The sequence below is a fragment of the Tauraco erythrolophus genome, chromosome 9 (assembly GCF_009769465.1).
Source record: "Tauraco erythrolophus isolate bTauEry1 chromosome 9, bTauEry1.pri, whole genome shotgun sequence".
Lineage (NCBI taxonomy): Eukaryota > Metazoa > Chordata > Aves > Musophagiformes > Musophagidae > Tauraco > Tauraco erythrolophus.
Window position 1 is genome coordinate 18,210,125 of NC_141473.1, and position 21,680 is coordinate 18,231,804.

Here is a 21,680-nt window from a genome sequence, read left to right on the forward strand (position 1 = left end):
TGTACTCAGAATGTAGAATTTTAATGATTACAAGTATTGAGACCAGTCAGTAAATGGTACATTTGAAGTACTGAAATGGTTTTACTCTAGGTTTCTCATTTTAGTAATGAAATCTAGATTCACAGCCTTCTTATCTCCAATTTACTTTTAACCTTGTTTCATGTTTTTCTTGTTGCTCAAAAAAAGCGGAAGTAAGCAGTACTACAAAAAAAGGGGTACTGTCAACAGCAGCACAATTTATAACCAGGATGGAGCTGGGCTGTAACACCAAGGTAGTTAGTCTACAATCATAATGAGAAATTGATCTGGTCATACACATTTTTTTTTAAAGTATACGTGAAATAAATTTGGTAATTTAAAAAAACAACATAGAAACTCAAAATTACTATATGACTGCATCAAGCTACAGAAGATTGTCTAGTGAAAAAAAGAAGGCCTTTGTTGGAGAGAACTTCAAAATTTGATATCTCGAAACAGGAGTTTGATTGTATTTGTGCAGTTTAATTATTAAGGGTAAAACTAAATTTTAGGACACAAATCAACATATAGGTGAATTCCTGCTTTCCAGTATGAAGAATTTTTTCTTCTATAGCTGCTGAAACACACCCGAACCATGAATTTGAAGAAAAAGCTATCATAAATGGATTTATGACAAAGGCTGATATCCTAACTGAGCACAAGAACCAAACTGTTCAACAGTCACCACGCGTGATTGTTTTCAGTGTAGCATCTGTCCTTGCTTAAAGTATCAACATTGTAGTTACACCTATTGAGTATAAAACTTCTCACGATACAGAAAATAGTATTATGGAGCAAACTGATCTTAATACACAAAAACAGAAATCTTCACATTAGAAGGATGTAAAGACCCTATAAGAAACAGCTAATATTTAAAATAACTCTAAAATTCTAAATCGTAACTAAAAGTGAAGAAAATTACATACACACACACTTTTTTTTTTTTTTTTTTTTTTTTAAGAATTAACTCTGATCATGGAAACATCAGCAAACTTTGAAATTCCAAATAGATAACCATGTTTGCAGTAAGTTACGTGAGTGCTACCAGAAATGAGATTTGCGTTGGATAAAAAAAGAAATTGCAGCAGTCTCTTTCAAACAGGAAGTGTAAAGACAATATACAGTATATTCTCTAAGATGCTTCAGAAATATAACACTTCTACAGGAAATTTCAGAACACATCTGGTATAAAATGATGATTAATAAAAGCTTTTAACAGAACTTCAAAAGAGACTATTAACATCTCCGATCATAAATCTCATAGAAGCAGAGTAAGAAATAACCATTTATCATAACTTCAGTATTTATCAAGTAAGTATTGTCAGCACTTTAAAACAGATTATAAAACGTTATCAAAACAAACACTAAGGAAAAGCCGTTCGGTATCCAGCATTGCATTCTAATGGAACACATGCACAATCCATTTCCACAGCTTACTACAGAAGAATTAGAGAATTATAACAAAATCTGTAAAGTTGAGATTCATCCAACAGAAAAGTTAATCTTTTTATATAGAAACCAGCAATACTACTTTCAAGATTACCATGCAAGCAAGTAAAAATGTGAACTAGAATGCAACGATTGCACTGCACACGTTCACAAGACACTGCAATCTCGAACAGGTCACTCAGTACTGATTAAAATACAGTTTTGCTTTGCCTTTAATTCATGAGATATATGCAAGGAAAAAAACATTAACCATCTCATTTAGAAATGCAGAAGTCAAATGTTTTCTCCAAGCTCAACAACTCCCAAGCTGTTTCACTTCCTCCTGCGTTTTTTTCTTACTTACAAGTATTGCATTCATTCCTGATGCAATGCCATAGATCAAACCTGAGAGGCGTGCTGCATATGTATACTCTTTTAAATCATCCTTCAATAACCTGATAAACAGGTATGTCATGTTGCAATGGAGAGGATCAGCATAAATGTAGCGACTAACAAAAAGAAAAACAAAAGAAATGCTTTGATACCTCAAGCAGTGACAAAGTAATGGATGAAGAAACATGACTGAAGAGTATGTATATGCAGCCACATGATCAGTAGTTCTTGAACAGGAAAGCTGAAGTGTACTATTTATTTAATAGCATGAAAAGGGGGGGCTTCTACCCCATCAGTCAGAAAGTTTTTAGTAGATATTTGACAAACTGAAATAAACACGTAAGCTTGGATTAGGGTTGCTTTTTTCAAATGGAGGAACAAACCTTACAACTGATTAATTTTATGAATGATATAAAAATAAAGAAGAAAATTTGCTTAATATGAATGGAAAGATTGTTGAAGACTTTGAACAAAATTCAACTTAAAATTCAAATTAAAGAAAGGATGGTTAATAACCAAGATCAAAAGGAGTAACAGCCTTTGACTCATATTTTAAAATAAAAGTCCTTCCATCAAATCAATATAAAAATGTTGATGAGTGGAAGCAGTTTCAAGGCTCTAAGATTTTCCTTGATTTGGGTACTTACATACATCCCATAGATGGTATTTTGGAGATCATAGTTCAAGCCAGCTAGTTCTGCTGCATATGCATACTCGTTGAGGGAGTCTTTGAGTAGTTCAAGGTACAAATAGGCCATGTTACAATGCAAGGGATCCACGTAAGCAAATGGGCTGGAAGAAAATGTTGAAAATAAAATATGCAGTTTAAGATTATTTCTCAGTTTCTTTTGGCCTTTTAAGTTTGATCTGAAGGAAACAATATTTACTGGGAGTATGCTGATGGATCCCATTATGAAGGATTCCTATTTTGAATCCAAATATGAACACATCTGAAAATAATGATTTAGCTTGCTTATGGTTTGAGCAATGTCTAAATATACTGAAGATTCCAGAGACAGTTTCTTATTTGTGCTCATAAATCAAGACATGTTATATTTACTTTGCTGCACAGTCAGAATTCACCTGGAATAAAAGAAACTAAATACACCCTGAATGACCAACATAATTTAACAGACTGAAATAAAAGCCCATGTACTGAAAATTAAATTAATTAATACTTCTACACTATCAGAAAACAAAGTAGTTTCTATTATAAAAAAATAGGTTAGCAATTTGTGGTATGAAAAATATGCAGTACATGCTACGTTCAGCTCAGGAAAGAAGTCTGGCATATCCATCTTTATACCACCATAATTTTGTGTATTATCTTTTTAATGGCAACAACTATACAAGTTCTACTATTGTATTAGAAGCATTTGATCACATATGATACTGTCGCAAATTTCTCAAAAAGAGAAATGCAACTCTGACTCAAGTCATGTTTCAACTGTGCCAATTGCTAAATATCTGCGTGCTTTAAAGATTTGCCAAGTCATTTGTACTATGATTGAATATTTATTTCTAAAGCACATGTAAATTCATTATTAATTTCATACAAATAATTAGCAGTATCTAAAACAATTTGCTATCACAAGATGGCTTACAATTCAAAACCACACCATTTGCATTTATTTTCCCTATGCAGTCACTAATGGTCATATTCAGAGACATGCTAGTATATATGTTTACACCTATATAGCATGGTTTTTCATAGCATATACCAACATTAATGTAGTAAAACAAATATCACATCACCACTACATGCTGAAATACATTGCAAAGGTATTTTTAAGAAGGTTCCTAGTAGTTTTTAATAAGGCTTTGACTTCTCTTTCCGTTTAGGTTAAGGAAAGGAAGCATGGGAAGAGATCCTTCTAATTTTTTTTTTTTTAATGTATTAGAGAAGCCGAGCCTGCTACAATCTGAAACCTTAGACTAGGATACGCTTTTTTACTACCACTGGGTTAATTATTCTGGGATTGGGCTTATGTAACTTAAGCCAACAGGTCAGTAACAAAATCAAAACAAACACATACCCAAAAAAAACCCTAAACTCTGCTATTTGCATTTCTCCCCTACAATGAGCATTTCCCAAAACTGAGCAATTTCAATATGCCCAATGCTGTAAATGCAATTAATATTGAATTTTTTAATTAAGACTGAATTCAATGCAAGATGTAGGTCAATCCTATGTTATCATAAATCTTCTTCCAAACTCTTTATATTCCTTTCCATTTTGATACTAGAATATCGAGACTTAATGAGTTTGCATGACTACTATGTCTGTATCAGTTATAACTTCTGTACATTAATTTAGCTGGCAAAGGCCAAGAGGGAGTTTTGTAAACAATAAATCCTCAAGTGAAAAATAACAGAAAACAATTATTATAACACTGTTCTGGGAGTAGCCTTCTATTACTGACAACTTTGTAAATAAATGCTTATTTCTAGTTTACCTTTCGACTAGGCTTGAGGAAGCAGAACCACTCAATCACTGACAGTTTATTTGAAAAACCTTAAAGTCTAGTCTTTTCCCTTTTCAAAAAGAGCTGGAAGTGACACAGCTGGAATCAACATTGAATTGTTTATACTTGGTTACTTTATGAGCAACTCAAGTTGCTTGAAATATTTCTTAAACTGGAAGGTAGCAAGTATCCAGTTAAACATAATTAGCATTGTATTTTTCACATTCATCTCTCTAAACCTTGGGAAATTTTTAAGTGCAGAGTTTATAACTACGTTTAGAAAGCTTTCAAAACAATACCACGTTTCATTGTTATTTCACTTCATTTTATAAAAGAGTACTTTCTCAGTTCTTAAGTCTAATTCATACAAAAGCAAAAGCTTATCATCACCCTTTAGGCTGGATGAGAAGTCTCATGTCAGAGGTTTTTACTGTGGTGTTTCTTTAATGCAAGTCTTGCACCATGTAAGGATTTTCAGTTTTGGAACAAGACGACTTCAAGAAGTCCCCATGCTCTTGTTCCTACTGGATTTGTATGTTTAAGGGAGAAACCATTCTCATCAACTTCCTCTTAATTCATCTACACAGCAGTTGCTGCTACAACACCTGGGTCAGGAATTCTTCCAGTGATTCATGATGACCGGGGCTGCAGGCAGAAGAAATCTTCCTAGTTTTTTCTATCTTACTGAGCCGTCTGTAGCGTGAACAAATTCTTTTAATCTCCTCTAAAGCAGCATAGTCATCATATTCTGATCTAGAATTGAGGCTAAAAACTTTTTATGAAACCCCATGTTATTAAGATGGTTTTATTCACCAATTCACTTGTCCACAAGAGCTAAGGGCAATTTCATCATGTCTCATGAATAAACACTATATATTTGACCATTTCCTCCAAAGACCATCAGCATGACCAGTCTCAAGAGAGAGACTCAATAAGAATTCCTCTTAAGTATCAAAACCAGACAAACCTGCTTACAACTTCTTCTGGAAATGATGTACTCAATATTGTCAAAATGTCCTCACACCACTTCATATAAAATTACCACCTCATTTTTAAAGAAAAGGAAAGAACTCTCACCCCCAACCCTAAGAACAAAGCCAGCTTTCCACCTGTAAACCATTCCTAGGAGGAAGGAGGCAAACCATTCCATACATTAGTCAGCAAAGCTCAAGTAGTCCTAGCTTTTCAAAAGAGCTCACTGAGATCAAAGTACAAATCTAACTCGGAATCCGACTATCATCATGTATCTAGTTGAAGACTTCCCTGCTCATTGCAGGAGGGTTGGACTAGATGACCTTTAAAGGTCCCTCCCAAATGAAACCATTCTATGATTCTATGATGCCATGCATATCTGCACATACTCATACCTTTGTGTACAAAATTTATTATTATCTTTTAATCACAAACTGGTATAGAGATTGGATCCCTCATAGTTCATTTGGAACTAATAAAAAAAAAAAAACAAACACAACACACAAAAACAAACCCACCAAGACTGTATAACAAACTCAGACTCTATCAGTAAAATCCTGTTTTAGATTTTGGCCAAACATAGTACAATGGAAAGTCACCAGGTATGAACGAAGAAAGCAAAATACAGCAATTATTGTTCTCTGAATAAGAGATGGGCAGTTACTATTTTGATCTTTCATTTCCTGACACATCGAAGTTAAAATAGTTGTAATGTTTGTCCTGTGATTTTAAAAAGCAGAAAGAGGAAATGCCCAGGCAACCAGTACTTCCCAACTAGCAGTAACACCAGTACCAACATTTGACACACTCTGAAAAAAACCTCTATCTAAAATTCTGCCAAGAAAAATTTCACATGGTCACTCAAAACAAGGACTCAACAGAGCATCTATGAGCAGCTCTCAAGCCCACATAACAGTCTTTCCAACAATATCACTCAATCATTTAATTAAGCCAAAGGAGGAGAGTTCCTGAAATTATTTTCACTTTCAGTAGTCCAGCACAGAAATAGCTGCACTCTAAAGACAACAGTATTTTTTTTTAAATTCAAACTTTAGAAATTATTACTTGAAATGAATACTAAGAAGGTACATCATTGTCATGCCCACTTAAGGAAAAAAAAAAAGATACTTTTCTTGTGATGAAAATAATGCAAGACCAGACTTAACATTACAGCGCTTAATCATGCACCTTCAGGTGAGAATCACACATTCATTGATAATAGAGACTGTTCTTCTAAAAAAAAAAAAAAAATCAGTTGTTGGTGTCAGTTAAATAAAATCCCACAATTTTAAGCACTTAGAATTTTATACTGGCTTGTGTCTACGCAAACTAAAACAGAATTTGAACCTAAAAAACATTATTGAAATAGCATTTCATATGGAAAACACTATCTTAAAATAGTTGCAATTTAGTAATGAATTAAAAATAATACACATCCATTTTTAAAGAGGCATATTGCAATATGTAGCACATGCTACTGACAGGCCTATTTCAGATATAGTAAATAAAACATAGTAGAAAATTTGTTTTAAAACTATTTTTAGATAAACTTTTCCTGTTACTATAGACAGAGCACCTCAAATTGCTTGCTACTCAACTACTGCATAACTTACATGAGCCTTCTTGCTACCTGTATCTTATCGCATATTCCCAAGTAAGGGTAAACCTTTTCAAGCCTCAAAACATGCAATAAAGTTTTTGCCACAGAAATGCATATTCCCAACAAACAAGAAACTTTTGGAGAGCAATTTGTGCAATATACTTAACCTTGCATACCTGAAAAACTCAAAGTTGAGACAAGCTTTTGGCAAAAAAAATTTGTCATCTTGCTTGAACCACAGTTTGCTCATAGCAGTGTCCTGTGTCAAGAAAAGATGTTTTGTTAAGTCACCTAACTTTTAACCGTAATATATTGCACTATTTTAAAAAGTCTCTTCATTACTTCAAATCACAGTTTAGTGTTGTGCTTAAATTCATATTTTTGCTATATACATTTGCGTATACATCTATCTATCTATCCTTATTGAGAATCTCTTCTTACCATGTCCCCTTAAAAAGCAGTTAAATCGCTGCGGCATTGCGAACAAGCTTATGATCAAAACGAGAACTACTGAGCAGGAATGATCAAAGACAAATATAAAGTTAGCTTCACGTAATTCCCTGCTAATGCTGAGATTAAAATATGTGCCATTATGAGGACAGCACTACAGCAGCATATAGGTACATGTTTTAGACTAAGAATATAATTGTGTATTTAATGCTTTTAGTAAAAAATATTAATGCATTGTATGTTGTTTTAAAGTAACGTTGATAACAAAAAACACATGCACATTTAGAAAAAGTAGCAAAACTAGTTGGAAACTAGTTAAAAAAATCTGTCACCTAAATTTTTTAGAATAATCTCCCAGTACAGGAGAGAATCTGAACAACCTGCTCTATTGCTTTTTCTCCCACAAAAGCTATGAAATAGATAACTCTCTCTGTTCCAACTCTGGTTAACTTTATGCCTCCAACATCTTTTCTTTAAATTGCTACACATAAAAAAAGATGTGTAAACGTAAAATTATTTCTCTTCCTCATATTTTCTAGCAGATTATCTTTGCTTCTCAGAGATTTGGCATGGTATTTTCCTCCTCGTTTTTTGCATAAAAGAACTAAGTCTTGACTCTTATAGCACACCTGCCACTACACAATAGCCTACTCATACTAAAAAGCCAAATTAAAGCTTCTCTCTGAGACAACAAGATTTTTATTTCATTAAATTGCTACTATGCAGTTTAGAATACATCTTACATCAGGGACAGAATGATGAGCAGTAGAGCCTGTCTGTAGTACTGGAAACCTGATGCAATAGCTGGAGGTCGCTGGCTGCAGTTTATAGTAACAATTTGGCCCTCAGGCCCTCTTTCCTGAGATTTTTTCAGGGCAAGATGTCCCATTACAACAGAGGTGACCTAGTGACATGCTGCCACTGGAAATGGCCATACTGTTCCTGCACTTAGGTTCCCATCTCTCTCCACAGCACTGGTCCAGTCCATAGTAAGCTCACTTAGGCATATAGAACAACAGAAAAAATGTGGGGTTTTGTGCAGCTAATCTCTGCTGATTTAATTCTTGCAATGTTTCACTGTGGGGTCAGACAAATGCCAGGGCCCACAAAAGGAAAACAGCAGAGACAGCCAGGGAGAAAATAAAAGAGATGCAGGCAAAACAGATAACATCTATTTCATCAAGTACAGAAGATTAAAAACATTTTCCCTCAGAAAACATATTCTGAAGGAAAAGGAAAAACTAAAACCAAATAAGTTTCTGAAGCAATGATGCCTTAAAGCAAAGCCTTCATGTGGATCAATTGCCTAGTTGCTACAGAGACACTGAAGAATCATCAAATTTCTGTAGCAAACCAATCAGTGTTACTTCATAGAGCTGTAGTATTTGCCCCCGCTGAGGTTTAGCGTTTCTATTCAGGATGAACATAAACATACGCTCTAAGTCCTCCTCTGTTAGTACTGCTTCAAGTATATATCTGAAATGCCCTGTGCAGAACAAGTATGTTTTCCTGAAGGACATCTTTGCACTAAAGTAGACTTGTATTAATCTAGTGTGCAAAAAGCGTTCCCAAATCAAGCACTCAAGATGAAGCACAACACATAATTGCAGAAGAACCTTTCCTATTTATCCTCAAACTAAGCCTAAAGCAGAGATGAGCATTAGCAAAGACAATTACGCTTTAGTAATGAAAAGTAACTTTTAGTACATTTTAGGTACTCAGAAAAACTGAGATTTGCTAAACATATTAAGATCATTAAATGATGCTTCCAGGAGACTGAAGATGTTTGTTCACATGTTTACATCTCTCTCTCTTTTTCCATGCGACTGCAAGCTTCTTCCACACACAGTTACAAAATAATAGCCTTGTCTACACCCTCAACATACTAAACACTACTCAAAAAAAAAAAGTAAGAGTGGCGATCACCCTTCTGCTGAATAAACAGATTTAATACTATTTCTATCAACTATTAATACACTTTCAAAAGAGTAAAGAGTTTAAGCTGTTTGTAGATTCATTTTCATAGGAATCCAAATAGTCATATGGAAAGTTTAGCAAGAATGAACTTTCTACTGTCTTTCTAGGAATATCTTTTAAGTTTTGTAATATTTTTGTTTGTTTGTTATACTTTGGAATACAACATGGTCTGTATTTTAAAAACACATAGTAATTAACTGTTAACTTCCCAGAAGGTTACTTAGCAAACAGAACAAATACATATAGCTTACCTTGACAAGGGCAGGGTACTGCGTCGCATCTTTTTCCAATGGCAAAATCTCAAAGTTAGTAGGAATGAACTCGTTCTTCATTGGAAGCTTGAACTTCCCATTAAGGTCAGCATTTTGCCATTTCTAGATAAGTAGGAGAAACAATGAGGCTAAGTAGGATTTCTCTTAATTCATGGATAGATATTTATTTATTTCATGCTGTGAAGAGATTTAAAAATGTGTTTCACTAGCTTATCTGTAAATACTATTAAGACAACCAGGAAAGAGGGAAATATCTGGGAAATCAAGTTGGAGTAGGCTATCACCAGGACGAGTGCTCCAAGGAGGAAGACAAAAGATAAAAAATAATTTTGAATAGTTTACAGTAGAGCGGAAGGTGGTTCTATGTCTCATCTTTTCTGCTACTGTGAACTCTAAATGAAGGTATCAAACTAAATACATAAGCAAGAATTTTAATTAAGAACATAGGTAGGTATGGATAAGCTAAAGGAAGTGAAGTGTTCCTATGCAATGTCTGTTCAAAGTGTGCTCAGCAGGTTTAATACAGCTCCACCTGTATTTTACAGCCATGTCTTCTTATAAGAATAAATCAGCAACAAGTTTCAGTAAGAATTTGCCCACCTCTTTGTTGGAGTTTGGTTTTTTAGAAGCTTATTTAATTGGCAAAATATACACATTTTCAAAGTTGCAAAAATCATTTTGGAAACAGTTACATATAGTAGTTGCAAAAAGAACAGATTAGTCCATTAATATTTAATAGAGACTCTTTAAGTTTTAAAAAGTTAAGCTTACATTTTTAAGTAGCCACTGCATATTAAGGATCTTTCATAGCAAAAACAGTATAACATTCCCTGTACTTAACATGGTTTAAAATCATTAAAATGTATCTGTCCTCTGCAGTAAATATTTGAAATCTAAAGATAAACGTAAGATCCTTACAAATTCTTTGTACAATTTTCATGCTATGTAGAGCAGCAAATTTAAGTTCTTCCTTCAACTAAATGGAAAATGAGACAAAGAATTTACCACTGTCTTTCACTTGCAGATATCGGAATATATCAAAAGTTTTAACATGCCTTAATAACTTCATCAGAAATTGCTTCTTGCTTGTACTGTGTTCCATACCATTCTTCTGTTCGATCGGTTTTTCCTTCAAAAGACTTGGAAACTATTGCAACTCTGAAAAAGAGATAAAGCACATAGACATGAACTGAGACATGTCTGAGAAAAGACTGAGAAATTATTCAGAACACTATTTCCATTCCATCACTAGAATACATTTATTTCTGGAAATAGTCCTTGAACCATTACCGAGCACATCTGGACAGCAAGTATACGTATATTGAACTACATACTAAGGTTAACTAGCAAATCAGGTTATCAGTATAATTTAATTTTACTGTTTTTCTAAAGTCATAGAATCATAGAGCCATAGAATCATTTAAGTTGGAAGAGACCTTGAAGATCATCAAGTCCAACTATTGACCTAACACTACCAAGTCCACCACTAAACCAATGTCCCTAAGCACTGCAGCTACACGTCTTTTAAATACCTCCAGGCATGCCGACTCAACCACCTCCATGGGCAGCCTGTTCCAATGCTTGACAACTCTTTTGGAGGACAGTCTTTTCCTAACATCCAATCTAAACCTCCCCTGGCACAACCTGAGGCCATTTCTTCTTGTCCTATTGCTTAATATTTGAGAGAAGAGACTGTCACCCACCTGGCTACCACCTCCTTTCAGGTAGTTGTAGAGAGCGATAAGGTCTCCCCTGAGCCTCCTTTTCTCCAGACTCAACAATCTGTGTTCCCTCAGCCGCTCCCCATAAGACTTATGCTCTAGACCCCTCACCAGCTTCGCTGCCCTTCTTTGGACATGCTCCAGCCCCTCTATGTCTTTCTTGTAGCGGGCAGCTCAAAACTGACCACAGTGTTCAAGGTGCAGTCTCACCAGTGCTGAGTACAGAGAGACAATCACTTTCCTAGTCCTGCTCGAAGTGTTATGACTTAGAGTTACACACAATTATTGTTGCATGCAAGTTCTCTTTTTTAGACTTTGCCCTCGCTCCAGAAAACACAGAAAGAAGTCCTTGAGATCTACAAAATTAATGAATTAAGTATAACATTTTTCATACCACCTATATCAAAACTCAGATAAATGCAAACACAAACTACAGAAATTTTATCGCATACCTAGAATTTTAGATTACATTATTGCAGTTTCACTCTCCCATTCATAATCTATAAAAAGAGTTTCTTCATTTTGTATCATTCTCATTTCAGATTGATACCTGTTTCTCCCCTTCTCTTGTTTCGGTATTTTTGAGGGGAAGGGAAGAAAAGCAGGAAGATTAATGTATTTTACAGTCAATACAATAGAATTACACTCAATTAAAAACCTAAATCATAGAATATCTCAGGTTGGAAGGGACCCATACGGATCATCAAGTTCAATCTCCTGCTTCTCGCAGGACTACCTAAAACTAAGCCGTATGACTAAGAGCATCATCCAGACACTCCTTGAACTAAAGAATACACCTAAAGAGGAAATTCAGAATAAAGAAAATTTAAAAACTCATCAGTATTTTTTCAATAGTCTTCATAACAGGTATAAAAAAACCTCCTTTAATTCTTTTTAACAACCTACAACGCAAAAGAGTATTCAATGGAAAGAAGTAGCTAGCTTTAAGAGTAAATAGATGTTTATAAGAATTCTGAAATGGTCAAAAAAGGTAGCACGATTACCACCTACATATATTTAACACTCCCTAGATGCTAAATAGCACAATAATAAACTTTGTCAAACCTTGTGCAGATGGCAAAAATGCACATTAAACCATCAAAATATATGCAATCTAAGTGTTCTTTTTTTTAATCACAGTATCTTCAGGCCAGGAACATTCTGTTGTGTATTTCTAGTATGCATGGCAAAGTTGGGCGTAAATCAAAACAGGCATATGGATGCGCCTCAAACTATAGTATTTTACTTACAAATATGTTACTGGAGAACACCCTTGGGATGAATTTTCCAATACACTGAGAAGTTTAAATATGTGGACTATTAATATTGTAAACATCTGTGTCCTCCTCCCTCCTTTTTCATCTCATGTTTACACATACATGAATAAATGATCCAAGGCGGCTGAAGAAAACAGGATTCTGCTGTATTTAGTTCTAGACTACCCTATTATGAAGATTTTCAAATTATTAATAATGTAACCTGGGCATTGTAGTTCCGAGTAGCAGGAGAACAGTGGGGTAAATAACCAACATTAAACGTATTTAAATAAATGAGAAATATATCTCAGAATCACATGGAATTGTAAAGACACATTCTCTAGCAATAGATTCTAAAATTGTAGCAGGGCTTGCACCACAGACTGTCTAATTTTGAGACAGTATTTTAAATCATACACACTAAAGGGCAATCAAATCTCAGGTTTCAAGAACACAGATTTCCTCTCGGTTGAGGAAGGGAGAAACTTTTACCCCTCATCTTTGAAAGAACACCATAACTAGCATGAACACACACACACAAACACATGCACAAAACAACCCCTGCTCCTCTGAAGAAGTTATGCAATATCCAAATCAGAATGAGAATATTCATCTTTAAGGGATACATATTTCATCTCTCACTGCAAATGGTAATAGAAATGGTTAACATTTTTATTGTGACTTCATATAAAAGGGTTTCACATCTGTTTGCATGTTACATCTATTTTATTTTTTATTAAAAAGGAACAATACTAAATAAATATTCAGCGAAGAACTAAGTACTTTAATCCTAGAGAATATTTATTCTTGCAACAGAGCAGACACTAGCTCAGTCAACAAGGTGAAATCTATTAGAGAGATTGTTGTTTACAGTAAAACAATCCGCAGGAATAATCTATTATGTTTTGCATTTTAACTTAGACAGCTGGTGAGCAAAAGCTCTACCATGTATAGATGAAGTTGCTAAGAGACTACAAAAATCATAAAGTCTATTAAACTTTCAGAGCAACCTACCAGGCCTTTCTGCTCACTAAATAAAAAAAAGAGAAAAAGAGAAAAACATTAGGAGTCTTAAGCAAAAAGATTATCCTGATAAAATTCCAATAATCATGTGGTCTGAGCAGCAAGATGAAGGTGTTTTATGCTAAAATACACAGATGTCTGTTATTCAACATGTGCTCCAATGCTCAAGTAGCAGTGACAATCCAAGCACCCAAACATTTGCTGTAGGAACATACTAAAATTAAAAGAGCTAAAAAATAACTCTGCTCAACTTATAAAAAAACTAAATTGTGGAAATCAACACTGCAATTCTTCAAGTAGTTCTGCCTCAAGGGATCCTCCTGCTCTCCCTATAATCCAAATCTCTACTAGAATGATTACTTACATTTCGAGCTCTCAGAAACATACCCACAACCACATGAAACAAACTAAAATGCATTTATCTGTCTGAGACTTAGAACCTAAACCAAAATACAAGCACCAACAGCAATGAACACCAGTACAGGAAAAGAAGAGGGGAAAAGAAGAATCACAGGTAGAAATACAATGCTATGAAGCTATTTAAATGCATCTTTAAAGTTACCAATTATGTCATGTTACTTTTGGTTTTCATTTCTATGTTGTGCTGTACAGCACTATGAACACCCACATGGTTGAAGACGCCACTGAAATGCTCTGGAAAAGCACAACAGGCAATCAGGCAATCTTTAATAGGACCTGCTTTTAACATATTTAAACTCAACCAGTGCAGTTAGGCTTCCAAGCCATGCACAAACACAAAAGAGCTGAAATATAAATGCAATTTACTTCTATATGTACATTCTTGTACATGCAAACTGTTGTAGTCCTCAGTTATGGCCATTTTCAAAAGGAAGCACAATTTCTACAATGTTATACATATTTACTAGATACCATCTTGTTTTTCACTCTCCTGAAATATACAACGCAGCTGAAAGTGACAGATCCACAGAAGAGTGTTAGTCGGGAAGAAAAAGTGTGCTTGAAAATTAATGTACTTCCAGGAAAGATTATCAGCTATTATATTCCAGATCTACATAACAAAACCTAAGCTTCTATGGATAAAAAAGTAATAGACTTTGAAACCACAGGATTTGTGATATTAGTAACAGACATGTCAAAGCAAATTTGTTGGAAAAAAAAAATTATACTTAAAAAGGAACAATTGCTTTTTTTAGGAACTAATTTAATCTGTCTTACAAATAACGATATTGTCAAGCAACGGAAAAAAGTGCCCATATCTTACTCAAATGCATAAAATAACATGACAGAGCCAAAACCAGCAAAAGCCTAGATTTGTTTATAACTTCCCCCAAAATCATCAGTAAAACTGATGCAAGGCCATATAGGCCATTCAAAGCCACTTCCACACAAATCTCATTAGAAAACAGTGGAAGAGGGGAAACTACGCGCAGAGAGATGCTGCTGGGGGGCAGAATCGTTCTGCAGAAACACGAGTTATTTGTTAGGGTTCAACAAAACTAAGTCTCTACAAACACAATGCTTTGTGAAGGGGAGTGAGCAAACCACGATTTTCAAAATCTTTACTCAGATACAATGCAATTAAAAAATAAACACATACATTCCATAGCTGTAACATGTTTCTCATCAGGGATGCGCATCACAGACTACATCGAAATAACCATTTGCTCAGTATCTGTGAAATTCCAGCCCTTAGAAACTTTGGTATCAACATTTTTGGCATTCATTTTATTTTTCTCCCATCTAGGATTGTACTAGTGCTGCAGTTTAGATATCAAGAGAGGAAAAAAGTCCATTTACTATCCAGGGGAAAATGTTCTTTAGTTGCTTAATCGGATGAGTCACTAGCTTCTTAAATTTTAATAAGAGTATTTATTCTGCAGATGATGAGGGGGGGAAAAATGTATTGGAAATGATGGGAAAATTACATTTTTCAGCTACGATTGCAACACACGTCAAGTCTATTCCCTTATCTTCACAGATGGCTGGCAAAACCCAACGCAGTTTGAACAAGTGAAAATGATACTCACATTTTGAAAAGGTTTCTCTCTTAGGGAAATTAAGCCACCGAACACAACAAGTAGTGTGTGGGGGCAGGAGGGGGGAGGAGAATATGAAAACTTCCTGTTATGGTTCAGTCAAATAGAAGCACATATGGATACTTGCTACCATCTGTGAATATGGATATTTTTCCATACTTTTTAAAAACACAGTTTGTTAAGAAAGTAACAGTTGAAAAGCTAAACTTTTTAAAGAGACATTGAACAATAGTCTCTAACTGCGAATGCAGCTACCCCAATATACATACGCCAAGAAAAGTCCTTAGTGTAGGTGAGTTCCAATAGGGTTATGAAAAGGAAATTATAAATAAAACCACGATACAAAGAAAAAATTCAAATCAATGGAAACAAAACCATTGCAAAACACAACTTATGCAAGGCATTACAAGGAAAAAACATAAAAAGAAAAAAAAAAGAACAGGCAAAGTTAGGATGATTTGGCACATACTAATTCCTTCATAAAAGTGAGAATAGAATGGTAAACATAAGAATAAATGTCAGTGAATAGCAGATAACCAGAACACATACAGATACTTAAAAGCACATGTTAACAGTTTTTTATTAGTATATACAATCTGCTCAAGCAAAAACAAAAGAAGGAAGTGAGCTACTGATTGACAGTTTAATACATGCATGTAGATACAGATGTAATTAAAAAAACCCACAAGGAGACCCTTTTACTAGCATCTATTCTCAACTCAGTCTTCCAAGAGAGTCCACTAAAAATGCAAATCCACAGCAGCTTTCTTGAATCTTTGTAACACACCATGAAGTCACTTTTAGTAATATTTAACAAAGATTTTCTCCCCCCAAGATATTTTACCTTGCCAGTAACTGAAAATAAAAGATACTATAAAATTATATTCCTTGCTATATATTACTGTACTTTGAAGTATCTTAGTGAAGCAAAAGATGAAAAAATTCCTAGTTAGTTTCATTCTAGTTTTCATTTCAAAAGATAAGTGTTTAAAGTGTGCCTAAAAGGAATATAGTATTATATACAAGCTAATATTGTGTTTCAGTCATATTAAAAGAAGAAAGTCTAATTAGCTCAGATCTTTAAACATCTGATGCCCTGAATAAAAATATTTAATTCCCACTAAAACTGAAAGGACTTACATTTTAACATCTGAGAAAAATCAGCTTGCAGTATTATCATAATTAAGCTACGCAGAACCACAACTACAATTTTTGAGTCTACAAAAAACTGAAACATTTAGCGAAGCAGGAAAAAGCAACAAGACACTTAAGAATCTCAAATTTGGTTTGATGTTTTGAGTTTCTTTTTGTAAATTGTAGTTTTAGAGAAGACAAATAGTCTGAACATAAAAGAGAACCAAGATGTGAATGCATAGCTGTTATGGCAATAAGAAACACTATCATGGTTTTAGTCTACACGTAATAAGCAACATATTTATCATTGCTGTGACCATATACCATTCAAACTCACAGTATGCCTGCTACTACATCATTGTAGGCCTCCTGTAGCCCTCATTAGATCCATGTTAGAATATCAGCGCTTGCTGAATTCCGCTGTTAGAACTGCACATAATCACCTTCTGGTCACTCTCTAGTTTGTACGGATTTATTTTTAAGCTTTAACAGAACAGCTGTGGGTATTTAAGCTTCAGAGAACTAGCCTACTTGTATTTACTATTTTTAAGCCCTATTAAAAATTCTGCAACAAAAAGAATATATAATTTCTTTAACAATAAACTGAAGAGGCCATAAAACCACGTATATTCCAGTTTTTAATGTTCTTCTATCTTCCAATATGTAGCTTTTTTATTCAAATGCTTAAAATTATATAATCATCATAATCTATTTCTTAAGCCAGGTAAAGTTAAGAGACAATGTGGTTAGTCCTGAGAGATGATTAAACGCAACATTATTTCTTCCAGCATCCAAAAAGAAATCACCAGTGACAACAAGCTAATAAAGCAGGGTGAGACGTAAGACATTCCAGCCCAAGATCACACAGAGATCCACATACACAGAAGTTACTAGATGACCATCCCTCTCTGATCACAAACTTCCTTGATTCTGTCACCATGACCTTCTTGTACAGAAAAGCATACCTGTTCTATCAAATTTAACTTCCAAAACACACCCACCACTGTGCCTCTCCAGTCTAAATGTACTCTACTTTTTGAAAAGTCACATACGCAGCATTTAAAACAGGCTGAATCTGAAAAGCTGAGATGAAACGACTATCTCCATTATCTGAAGGATCACTGCTTCCCAGTTGCTTCAAATACTAAACCTGATCATCTTCAGTTGGCATTTGCTCTAGATGTGTTCCATCTTGAAAAAAAATCCTTTTTTTATCTAAAATTAATCCAACATTACCATGTGTAGAGAATATTCCCAAGTCCAGCAAGTCACTTTGCCAAATGTGAGAAGACTGATGTAACCCCACAAAATTACTATTAAACGATACATAAAACAGGAACAACTATTTTCCTTGTTTACTAATGTTTCAAGGAAATTACAGCTAAATTCCAAGTCTTTTAAAAAGTACTTTTTTCCTCTCTAATAAGGTTCTTGCTCTTTCCTTGCCTTTTTTTTTTTTTAATCTGAGGACAAAGAGGAACACAGAACTGCAACTGCAAGCACAAACATGAGCTTATATTAACCAAAGTAAGAGAACATTGTGAAACAGTTATGTTTACTACATATTTGGAAAAAAAAAAAAAAATCACATCATGTAACACTAAATTCTTCTAAAAACTGCTACCATTATTCCTGTGCTGCTGACCACATTCTATAGACTTGAATTTTCTCCCTCTACTTGTACGCTCTACACCTTCCTTTCTCCACTAATAACTTCTAAACAAGTCAATTATGGCTATTTTATGCTGAAGTACTGTCAACCGGAAGGGAGTGTCAAGAGGCTGGCACAGCCAGCAACAGGAGTAACGCAGAAAACTGATGAGTGATCTGTGGCATTCAGCAGCATCTGATAAGCTTAAAGAGTCTATGAACATATTTACATATATTAATTTCCTCTAGCAATTTTTGAAAATTTAAGCAAGCAGATGCTTTGGAAGTTCTCTGGCTAATAACAGAGACTCAATTTACATTGTGAAAGGTATCTTTTCCCGAGATAACATAATGTTAAAAGTCACATTTTAAAGTTATGTGAAGTTATTAATAAATATCAGCTCTGATTAAGTACCTGTAGTTCGTTTACTAAATCAGTATTAAAAAAATGGTTTACCTATTGCTTTTAAGCAATTCTAAAACCAGTTAAAAGTTCAAATTTATGTCGAATTTGGTTAAGCTTTCTTCAGAGAAGAAGTAATTATATGTTCTCTCTTTTAATTACTGAAAACAATGTTTGTGTTAAAGGTAAGCTCTTGCACCAAATTTCCAAGAAGTTGGGCCGTAGATCAACATGAAAATATATTCAAAACAAAAGTATTTAATACAATAGGAAAGAGAACTTAGAAATTTTCTTTGAAGTATTGTTTTTTCAAAATGTGATTTCTTGAATTATTCAAGCTTCAGTCGCAGCATCCCTCACATATTACCTAGATGCACAGCCACACACGAAGATACTGGCCCTTCTTTAAAGGGCATTAATTACTATGGCAACTACTATCACTGACACAGGCAGCTCCGTTTATGTTATCGTTACTCATATACTCTTAGAAACACCAGAAGCCCATGCCATTTGCAAAGACAGTTTATAACTCAATGTTATCCCCCTGTATCCAGTAATTACTTGAAATATACCATCTTACAAAAATAAAGTAAAATGCTTCTTAAGCTAAGTGAATATACAAGACAGATTTTGTCATACAAATACAGTGAACATTTGTGCCCAAACTTTCAAGCAATTCACAGAAGTTTCAGAGGCTGAAATACATAAAATTTAGAAATACATGAATGGATGCCTCATTGTCCTCTTATGTCCAACACTGTCTGAAAATTTCAGTGTGGAACATACTCAGAAACAACCCCCCACCCCTCCTCAAATAATTATTTTTCATATCATATACCTGGCTTCCAAAACACTGATAAAGAAGTGTTCAAATCCAGTAAGACTGATACACAGAATCACAAGCAAGAGCTTGTTTCTGTGTTTTCGTACATTTTCATAGTATCTCTACATCTCTAATTTATATATACAAAAGATTTATTAAATGAATCAAATTAAAAAAAATGAGGCTCCAAAGTACTACTCTGTTGCCTATGCGACGTTCTAGTAAATAAATTGTACCACATTATACATACATATAAACATACTCTCACAAAAATTTACAGATTGTCCTACTGAACCTCTGCCCTCTGCACAGAACAATTAAGAAAGTTATTAATTTTTTTTCTCAATGTATGACCTGATTTATTCTCCTTCCAATATTCACTTCTTTCTCTAAACGAACAGAATTACTAAAACGTCCCTTCCACAGCACTCACTACTACAGGAACTGATTTCATATTTTAAAATATCCCAAGAGACATTATTTTCACAGATAGGAAGCCCAGGCATACAGAGATCTACGAAGCTATACAGTCCTCATTCATTTTCGATGCTCATTTTAACACCAGTTTTTTAATTCTTCGCATTGTACGGTATCTCATAGATTAAAAAGAAAGCTTCTGTTGTTTGTGGATTCAGGCGCTCAGCAATCCCTCTAGTCAGGGATTAAGATCCTAGGCATACTCAAGAAAATAAAAAGGAATTATTAATTACTACTTTGCTGTGAAAAGTTTGTTTTAGGAGCTTGTCTCACGCTGTTTAGGAAGCCTGTGACAAAGCAAAGGAGTTCAGTTCTCCTGAGCTGCATTAAACAGACTTAACCTTGAATCTGTACTTTTTCTGCAGATTCCTGTTACTTTCATTACACATCTTCCAACTACACTGGTAGGTCAGGCAGAACAATACATGGTACTGGCACCTGCTCATGTAATTCCAGAATATTTCTATTCTCTAAGAACTGAAACAGAAGATGTACGGGGCAAAAAAAACAGGAGGAAAAAACACACATCTGCAGAGAGGAAAAAAAAAATAGCAAGACTTGGTAAACTTTAGTTTCTTTAACCTTTGTATACTATACTGCACTTAAGTCTTCACAGGCTTTTCTGCTGAATTCCTCCAAGCTTGGTCCTATCAGTTCGGCTGCTGTCCTACCTCAGGTTCCTCGTTTCAGACCTCTTCTCTTTGCCTCTTCTGTTTGCCCTCTGTGATTCAGGACTCGGATGAATATCCTTGCTAAGCCTGACATCAGATTTTCTTCTAGACTTGCTCTCTTAACTCCACTCTGCCTACGAGCCCCAACTCCTACCCTCTTCTTTTCTTTTGCCCAACTGCACTTAGCCATCCCCAGCAGTACCAGTGACCACCCTCTCTTTCCACGCTTGACTGAGATACCAGTTCCAAAAGCTACCAATCTCTCTCCTTAAATTACCCCCATGACGTCCTTTGCCAGCTCTCTTGTCTCAGGCTTTTCCTTCCTTTGTTAACCATTTGCCCAGCCCTTCCTCCTCCTCAATTAATACTCCCTTTTTTCACCTGCCCTCATTTTTTTCTCTACAGCTTCCAGATTCCTTCACTTGTAAATCATCATCTCAGCACAGTACTATTTCCCTCATTATGGTCACACTATGGTTCTCTAGTTATTCAAACAGGCATTGGGCACATTTTGTTCTTTAGGCCTCCCTTTTCTATCCCGCTTCAGTGACAACTCAAGATCCTCAAAAGCACAGGAGAGAGAGGCTTCCCCTTTTCCTTTCAACATCTAGTTTGACCAGTTACTGAGCCCTGAAATTTGTACTGCACCACACTCAGTCTGCAAAGAAAGCACAGGTGCAAATACAGTCACACTCGCATCAAAGAGATGCTCTGAAGGTCAGATATTTTAGCAGCTAAGGACACAGTTCCTTCTACCCACATAAACTAGTATTTTTCAGAGGGTCTGCTAATCTGCATGAAGTTTTGTAGCTCTCCATAGGGGAAATAAAATATATACAGCAGATAAAAGCCATCCTCTTAACAGATTTCCAGATGTAGCTTCCAATTACAAATATTAGAACATTTCACACAAAATACCCCAAGAATTT

General features: G+C 34.9%; 1 protein-coding gene across 3 annotated transcripts in view; it reads right to left on the reverse strand.

Annotated features, from left to right (window-relative positions):
- IDE (insulin degrading enzyme) overlaps positions 1-21,680 on the reverse strand; it is a 69,890-nt gene that overhangs the window by 22,062 nt on the left and 26,148 nt on the right. For 2 of the 3 annotated variants that reach the window (XM_086616248.1, XM_086616246.1), the window contains exons 12-15: positions 10,631-10,733; positions 9,555-9,677; positions 7,053-7,135; positions 2,487-2,631 (exon numbers count right to left, since the gene is read on the reverse strand). In XM_086616248.1, the coding sequence (XP_086472374.1) occupies positions 2,487-2,631; positions 7,053-7,135; positions 9,555-9,677; positions 10,631-10,733 (454 nt within the window). Of the gene's footprint in view, positions 1-1,810; positions 1,956-2,486; positions 2,632-7,052; positions 7,136-9,554; positions 9,678-10,630; positions 10,734-21,680 lie in introns of all 3 variants that reach the window. The other variant, XM_086616247.1, reaches the window with a different exon arrangement.